The sequence below is a fragment of the Mus pahari genome, chromosome 6 (assembly GCF_900095145.1).
Source record: "Mus pahari chromosome 6, PAHARI_EIJ_v1.1, whole genome shotgun sequence".
Classification (NCBI taxonomy): domain Eukaryota; kingdom Metazoa; phylum Chordata; class Mammalia; order Rodentia; family Muridae; genus Mus; species Mus pahari.
The window spans coordinates 6,971,970-6,980,726 of NC_034595.1; the positions used below are offsets into that span (position 1 = coordinate 6,971,970).

The 8,757-nt window shown below is 38.8% G+C and overlaps 1 protein-coding gene across 1 annotated transcript; it reads right to left on the bottom strand.

The window, feature by feature from the left end:
- Positions 1 to 3,615: 3,615 nt before the first annotated feature.
- Positions 3,616 to 4,663, bottom strand: LOC110323534 (olfactory receptor 13C3). Its single transcript, XM_021200804.1, has one exon. It carries the CDS (start codon positions 4,606 to 4,608, stop codon positions 3,655 to 3,657), a length of 954 nt encoding a protein of 317 aa, XP_021056463.1. The 5' UTR covers positions 4,609 to 4,663; the 3' UTR covers positions 3,616 to 3,654.
- Between the last annotated feature and the right edge of the window lie 4,094 nt (positions 4,664 to 8,757).

The following is an 8,757-nucleotide window of genomic DNA, read 5'->3' on the forward strand; positions in this document are numbered from 1 at the left end:
GAGGCACAGTGAATCATATAATGAAAAATGCCAAAGGTACCGCAAACACTTCAGATGCATTTCATATTTGATTTTAATTAACTTTCAGTCACTGAGCATTTATAAACCTTGTACATGTTTACAACTTTTCCACTCAGTGAGTCTCACATTTGGGGTTTCAAAGCAGCTTAAGAAGTGGGATGTCGCTGGGCAATGGTGGCTCATGCCTTTAATCCCAGCGCTTGGGAGGCAGAGGCAGGCAGATTTCTGAGTTCGAGGCCAGTCTGGTCTACAAAGTGAGTTCCAGGACAGCCAGGGCTACACAGAGAAACCCTATCTCAAAAAACCAAAAGAAAGAAAGAAAGAAAGAAAGAAAGAAAGAAAGAAAGAAAGAAAGAAAGAAAGAAAGAAAGAAAGAAAGAAAGAGGTGTTTTCCACCTGATAAAAAGCCTGTGTGTTGCCAGCAAGATTCTCCTGAAGGGACCCTAATATAGCGGCCTCTTGTGAGGCTATGCCAGTGCCTGGCAAACACAGAAGTGGATGTTCACAGTCAGCTATTGGATGGAACACAGGGNCCCCAATGGAGGAGCTAGAGAAAGTACCCAAGGAGNTGNAGGGGGCTGCAACCCTNTAGGTGCAACAACAATATGAACTAANCAGTACCCCCTGAGCTCGAGTCTCTAGCTGCATATGTAGCAGAAGATGGCCTAATCAGCCATCATTGGGAAGAGAGGCCCCTTGGTCTTGTAAACTTTATATGACCCAGCACAGGGGAAGGTCAGGGCCAAGTAGTGGGAGTGGGTGTGTAGGGGAGCAGGGGTGGGGGTGGGGTATAGGGAACTTTCGGGATAGCATTTGAAATGTAAATAAAGAAAATAATAATAAATAAATTTTTTTTAAAAGCCTGTGTGTAAGTTGGGGACATTCTTGATACTGTGATGAAAATTTAAGGTGAGGTTGGAGGGGTTGGCCAAAACAAAAGAATATTTTCACATACTTAAAGTCCTGTAATTGTCAAAAGTAATAGACATCCCATCAAGATATCTCATTCAGTAAACAAGCTTGACATGCCCCACCCCCATGACCTATATTCTGGTAAGAGTCAATTCATACAAGTTGTCCTCTGACCTCCACACATGTGCTCCCTTGCATGAAAAAGAAAGAAAGAGAGAGGGAGAGGGAGGGAGGAAGGAAAGAAAGAAAGAAAGAAAGAAAGAAAGAAAGAAAGAAAGAAAGAAAGAAAGAAAGAAAGAAAGAAGGGAGGGAGGGAGGGAGGGAGGAAGGGAGGAAGAAAAGAAAGAAAGAAAGAAAGAAAGAAAGAAAGAAAGAAAGAAAGAAAGAAAGAAAGAAAGAAAGAAAAAGAAAGCGAGCAGACTAGCAAGTTTTTATTAACACAGCTAAAAGATAAAGATTTAGAAAGAATATCGTAAGAGTAATCTGTCAGTGTAAGGCCTGTGGCAGAAATGGATCAATGTCATTGGGGCTGAACCCCAAGTATGTATAGGTTTTAACAAAATTCCTTTTCAGGAGCAACAGGAGAAGCCAACAAGATTTGGGAGCTACACCATTTAAATATAAGCCTGGGGCTACCTGAAAGTTATCTCGAGCAAAGAGTGAAATACTTCAGGGGAAATGTAGAGTGATGAAGACAAACAGGACAAAGAGAATGGATTGGGAGAATGAGGTCAAAGCCCACTGTCACCGCGAGCTCAGAGATATCCGTGAGCCTGGACAGGACAGACCAGCTTTCCCTGAGCTCAGATAACTCCTCTCCATAAGTCATCTACAGAAAAGGAAAACCTCATACTCAATTTATTTTGGAGTTTCAACCTCATTTGAAAATAATTAGCTGATTTTATCTCACTAATCACAAAGTATTGTTAATCTTTCTTCCTGAACCTGTCTCAGAGACATGTAAAAGCATTTCTGTTGGCTTTGGCTATTAACTTGTGCTCTCTCACACAGACAGTATGGAAATTCCTCCCCCCACTCAAGGAGCGTTCCCATATCTTCTTCTTCCCTGAACTCTCCATGTAGATGAGCATGTGGAAGAAGTGATTAATATTAATGGTGTGGATCGGAGAGGCATAGTCTGGTTCTAATAATGAATGGCTTTGTGATTCCCCACTGTGGCACCTGGACTTCACTTACCATGACACTGACCTCAGAAACTGTGTTTTGCAGCTTAGTAAAATGTCCAAAGATACCGGGAACTTGACTTAACTTTCCTTATCGCTAGTAAGTTAACTGTGGATTTGAAAGAATGCATGATCTAACCAAAGTATTGATTAGAGTTTGGGGAATAGAACCATTTGCACACTTGTCTCTCTTGCTTCCTGAGTTTGGATGTAGTCATTCCTCAGTGTTTCCACACAGCCCACTGGATGCACTTAACTCAGACCAGGGATAGGACTATAACTGGAATTCATGGCGCTGGAGAGATCAAGACAAGTTCGAAGATCCATTTGAAGCAAACTCTAATCCTCAGAAAATGTAGCTGAGCATGACTAGTGAGGGCAAAGAATAAAAATATCTCTCCCTAACCAAGGCTTCTCTCTTTTATTTTATCTTTGAGATTATAATTTATTCACATCATTTCTCCCTTCCCTTTCCTCCCTCCAAACCCTCTCACATACTCTTTCTTTATCTCCAATGTATGGCCCTTTTTCCTTTATCACTAACAAATATGTATATTTGTATACATAAATTGCTAAATATAATCTGTTCAGTCCATATAATACTACCTGCATAAATGTTTTCAGGGATTACCATTTGGAACTGTACAACTAACTGGTGTGTTCTTCCCCGGGAAAGGCTACCTCTCCCATGCCCAGATTTACTGAGTCGCTTGTGGTTCTTTGTAGAGGGTTGCCGCGTTGTGAGATCTTCTCCATGCACTTTGGCATGTTTGTTGGTGTCCTCTTTGTTCAGGCCATATTTAGGCACTCATGTTAGTGAGACTTTACAAGTGTAGCTTCTGGTACTACAAGAGACATAATATCACAGCGAAATCCCTGATAATCGGGCTACTACAATCATTCAGCCACATCTTTGGCAATGTTCCCTGAGCCGAAAGTGTGGAAATGTTTGGTAGATAACATCCACTGGGACTGGGCTCCACAATTCTGCATGTTTATTAGTGTTGGTTTTCTGAAGTGGTCCTCTGTCTGTTGCAAAAGAAAAGTTTCCTTTATGAGGAGTGAAAACTCCAATTTCTGTGGCTGTAACAACAAATACACACACACACACACACACACACACACACACACACACACACACACATATATATATATATATATATATATATATATATATATATATATATGCCATTACTGTGCCTTTATGATCACTGTGCATACTGTTGACTGAAATGGTTCATAGGCATCATAGCTGAATAAGACTGTTGGTTGTCTTCCTCATTATACAGCTTGCATTGTGCTTTCTGGTACCATGAAAGCTAGACCTCAAGGAGGGTCCATCTCAGGAGTTTCTGGGCCCTGTTTCTGAAGTTCATGGTGTCTTTAGAACTAGGGCTTACCTTCTGCTTCTGGGAGGCAACCAAGTAGCCAAGATTTTTTTCCAAAATGAATAAATAATTAATGAAAATGTGCTCACAGATTTGCAACTGAGTCAACTTCGTGATTGCGACATAAAAACCTGTGTTTGCCGATGTCTCTACGGAATGTACTTTTGTTTCAGTATATATTTTACGGCAGCTTTAACATCTTTATTTCTCAAGCTGTAGATGATTGGATTCAGCATGGGGGTAACTACTCCGTAAAATAAAGAAATGATCTTATCTGAAGTTTGGAACTTGTCTTCCCCGGTCAGGTCTTGCGATTTGGGTTTTGCATACATAGAGAAGATAGTTCCATAAAATATCACCACCACAGTCAGGTGGGCAGAGCAGGTGGAGAATGCCTTGCGTCTCCCTGTGGCAGAGTTCATTCTCAAGATTGTGTGGAGGATGAACAGGTAGGAGAAAAAGATGACTAGGAGTGGAAGAACCAGGAAGGCCATATTTGATATGACCATGGTAATGATATTGAGAGATATATCAGCACATGCTAGCTTGAGGACAGCTAAGACCTCACACGTAAAATGATTAATAACATTATTCCCACAGAAAGGCAACCGCATGGCAAGGGATGTTTGCACAACTGAATTGATGCTACCAGAGAACCATGATGCAGATGCCATGAATACATACACTTCTTTGCTCATGATGATAGAGTATCTCAGAGGGTTGCAGATGGCCACGTAGCGATCAAAAGCCATCATGCCAAGGAGCAAGCATTCTGTTGATCCCATTGCAAATCCAAAGAACATCTGCACTGCACAACCAGAGAAAGAAATGTTTCTTTTCTTTGAAATTAGGCTCACCAATGTTGAAGGGACAGAGGATGTTGTATAGCAGATATCCAGGAAAGAGAGGTTGCCCAGGAAGAAGTACATGGGTGTGTGAAGACGGGAATCAAAGACGCTTGCTATGATCAGAACACCATTGCCAGTTAGAATCACTAGATACATGACCAGAACAATGACAAAGTAAATTATCTCAGTCTTTGGGTATCCAGCAAGACCCAAAAGAAGGAATTCAGAAACAATCGTCTGGTTATTTTTATCCATGTCATCCACGGTCAGTCATCATTGGAAGATCTACCATAGTACATATCCACTGCACCCAAAACAAATAGTACAAAGTACCTGAAAAATCATTTTTCGTTATTAGAAAGGTTTCATTTCTTAATCTCTGGCATTGATTCCACTAATAATGTATGTTATTGAATATAGTGAAATTAAGTATGTTGAAAGTATGCATGTCCACTGCCACCATGTGACTATCTATCCATATCAGATGCACATTCAAAAGCAATACTTTTTAATACTTTTTATTGTTGAGAATACATTCCTAAATTGATGTTTTCAAATCCCTGGCTAATTACCCATTATGCACCTGACTTCATTTCATTTGCTCTAGCAAGCTAGCAATAAAGAGGACTAAATAAAGTCTACTAAAAAAAAAAACAAAAACAGAAACAAAAAAACCCTGTGATTATGAGTGAGTGGTTGATAATAGCCAAAATTTTATAACAACTTTTATTTTTTGGATAATATTTCTTTGTAGGCTTGATGTTGCATACACTATTAATCCTTTTAATTATATAACTACCAACATTTGCTCACAAAAAGTTAAGTGGTATAAGCTAAAATTTAGCATCAAATCAAAAGCATAGCTGTTATCTACATTTTTTAGCCCACTCTTAGCATCGTGTGTGATTATTCCTATGACAAGACCATTACACAGACCAGATCCACAAAAATGTGATGGAGAACATTGGCAAAGCATGTCACGTTACATTCTTTTAATCTGCAGCATGAGAGTTCATTTTGACAATCTACTTGTTTAAAACATCTTAAGGATAGCAGTGACGAAAGACTTAAATGATCACAGAGCTGGTGCTTCTGGCTTTCTTCGGATTCAAATCCATTTCATTTTGCCATATTATACAGGCTGGCATAGAAACCTCGAGAGATTCAAGAGCAATAATTCTTTCGAATTTTATAGATAACTCCAGATTAACATAATGGTAAATATTAGAAAATTTTAAAGACACATTTATAAATGCATAATAAATTTGTACCTAACTACTATAATGTTTTAGAATACTGCTAGTAGCTTACCCTGCAGCCAATCTCATTCTAAAAACAATTAAGTGTCAATAATGTAAGGCATTACTACTGTGAGGTTGGCAATAGAATTTAGAATACAGAAAAGATATTCTATAGAGACATATTGTGAAGACTAATATTCTATATCTTAGGTTAAAATTATGAATTTGCAAGATGGTTAATGTTTATGAGAAGTAATCATCAAAGGAGACTCAAAGGAATGTTCTGGACATTCTGTATCTAGAAACATGGAAAGGATCGGAAAGGTTTGGAAAAGAAAAGATGATGGGCAAATGTAATCTGAGAAGCTGAGCCAGGGTTAGGAGAAGGTAGGTTGGTTGCATATCCATTTCAGTCTAGCTGTCTCTGTGAAGCTGTTATGGTAAGCACGCCTGGGAAAGTAGTAAATAGGGACCACTGATAGCCTCGCCTGACTGGCAACACTGAAAATGTCTACAGAAATCCTATTGACAATAACAGAGGGGTTAGTAAGAACCATAGCGAAATTAGTCACGATGGCGAATAAATTGCACTGATTAAACATTGCTCAGAGAAATTGGGCAATGATTTTATACTTATCTAATAGTACCTGATAAATCAAATTTCCCTGCAGGTGAATTTCAGAAATGGCTCAAGAGACACTGGGTCAGAGACATTAGCAAAAGGATCCATCCAGAGCCATGAAAAGGGAAGGAGGCACATTGACTCACCCGGACATGTGGCCGTGCTGACTCTTATCATAGTGGAGTCCTGGCATATGGAGACCATCTTCCTCATCCAGACAAATGTTGTGATGATGCATCTTGGATGACCTGAATGGCTTCTCCTGTCACAGATCTCAGTCTTTTTCTCCTTAGTTGAAATCCTATCACCTACTCAAAGACACGAAGAACCAAGCCTGTCTTTCCGTCTTCGGTTCTCTTTTGCTCATGACACTCTACATGGGTTCACTTCTGGGTAGAAAATAAGAGGAGGAATCAGCCTGTCTGCTTTCCTCAAACACAGTGACTAGACACAGTGCAGGGTTTTAACTGAATGCATCAACTTTTACTTTCTAAGCCACTTTTCCCTGCAGTATTTACGGAGTTGAGTCCAAGGTAACTTAATGTACCCAGTTGCTGGCTAGTAAAAGACTTTAGTTATCTTTCAGTACTAACAAGCAACAGTCATAACTAGACACCAACTAGTGACAGCACTGGTGGTGACAGGGACACCCAACACTCACTGAAGTACATATGAAATAAATTGAGCATCAAGGAAAGGTATTTCAAACTGGGTTTGAAAAATCTCTCCTATTTTATAATTTTTTTTCATTTTGGATATAGCATATAAATACCTTAATCTTTTCCATGTATTACATATTATAATAAAAATATGTGGAAGTTTCTTTAAAGATTTACAGTTATAAAATTACAATATACAATAATAATTCACAGAAGTATTAGGTAAAAATAAATTACTATATGGCTTCTGGCCATTTTGTATTATTAATGCATAATAATGAATGACTTTAATTACAGAAAGGCTTTAATTGATTTAACTGACTCACCCTGAGAGTCTGAATTTTCACCCCTTATAAGAACCAGTTACATTTTTATAGAATTAGTTTCAGTATTCTGAAGATTTAACAAATATGCCAGATTCCATAGATGTGGCAGAACAAATATTTGTTATGCAACAGCTATTATAATTGTTCCCCAAATCCCAAAGCAATTTAAAGTTGGAGGGAGGGATGTGGGATAGAGAAACTTCTTACACGATAGGGATAGTGTCCCACAGACCCAATTAAGTGCAGCTGAGAGTGTATTGTAGCTGCACAAACACCTAAGAAGGAAACAACATTCCCCATTCCCAGTGACTTTAGGGAAAGGCAGCAGATGTACAGTAAACAAACTTCCAAGAGTGGGAATCTCCAGTGTAAAACACAACTAGAAAAGCAAAGTTAATATAAGAGATTAGTTATTTAAACAATTATGACTATTGTTAAATGTTATAACTAAACAAGTGATCTCAGGGCCAGAGAGATGGTTCAGTATATACTGCTCTTGCAGAGGGTCTGAGTTCAGTTCCCGGGAGCCATACCAAGCAGTTCACAGCTACCTGTAATTCCAATTCTAGAAAGATCTGATGCCTCCCTGCATGAAACTTGCACTCACAAGTACACACACACACACACACACACACACACACACACACACACACACTTAAAAATAAAATCGTTATTTAAAAATTAACTTTTTAATTTTTAAAAATAAAAATTAAAAACACTGACCACACATTGGTGAACTGTCATTTAGCCTTTCCTTTACTATCTCTTGATTCATTTGTTGCATTAAAAAATAGATAATATCATTACCAGCTATTTTTTTAAATGGAAATTAAAGAATATAATAAATATGCCTATAGGATATACTGATTTCATTTTTTATCTGATATAGGTAATTTTATTTTTTTATTTAAACAATTTTATTAGATATTAGATATATTCTTCATTTACAATGCAAATGCTATCCCGAAAGTCCACTATACTCTTCCCCTGCCCTGCTCCGCAACCCACCCACTCCCACTTCCTAGCCCTGCAATTCCCCTGTACTGGATTATATAATCTTTGCAAAACCAAGGGCCTCTCCTCTCAATGATGGCCGACTAGGCCACCTTCTGCTATATATGCATCTAGAGACACAAGCTCAGGGGGTAGTAACTAGTTCATATTGCTGTTCCTCCTTTAGGGTTACAGACCCCTTCAGCTCCTTGGGTACTTTCTCTAGCTATTCCATTAGGAGCCCTGTGTTCCATCCAGTAGCTGACTGTGAGCATCCACTTCTGTATTTGCCAGGCACTGGCATAGCCTCACAAGATACAGCTATATCAGGGTCATGTCAGAAAAATCTTGCTGACATATGCAATAGTGTCTCTTCCTTTCAAAAATAAACACTTTTTGAAAGGAAGAACCCCTGAAAAGTGAACTGTCTCACTGATTTTTATTTCCAACGTAAAATCTTGTTTCACAGTAAGATGCCTCTTCGCTAATCTGAGTGTCTGTGTTTGGTGACTGATTATGGTATAGATCCCCTGGTGGAGCAGTTTCTGCATGGTCCTTCCTTC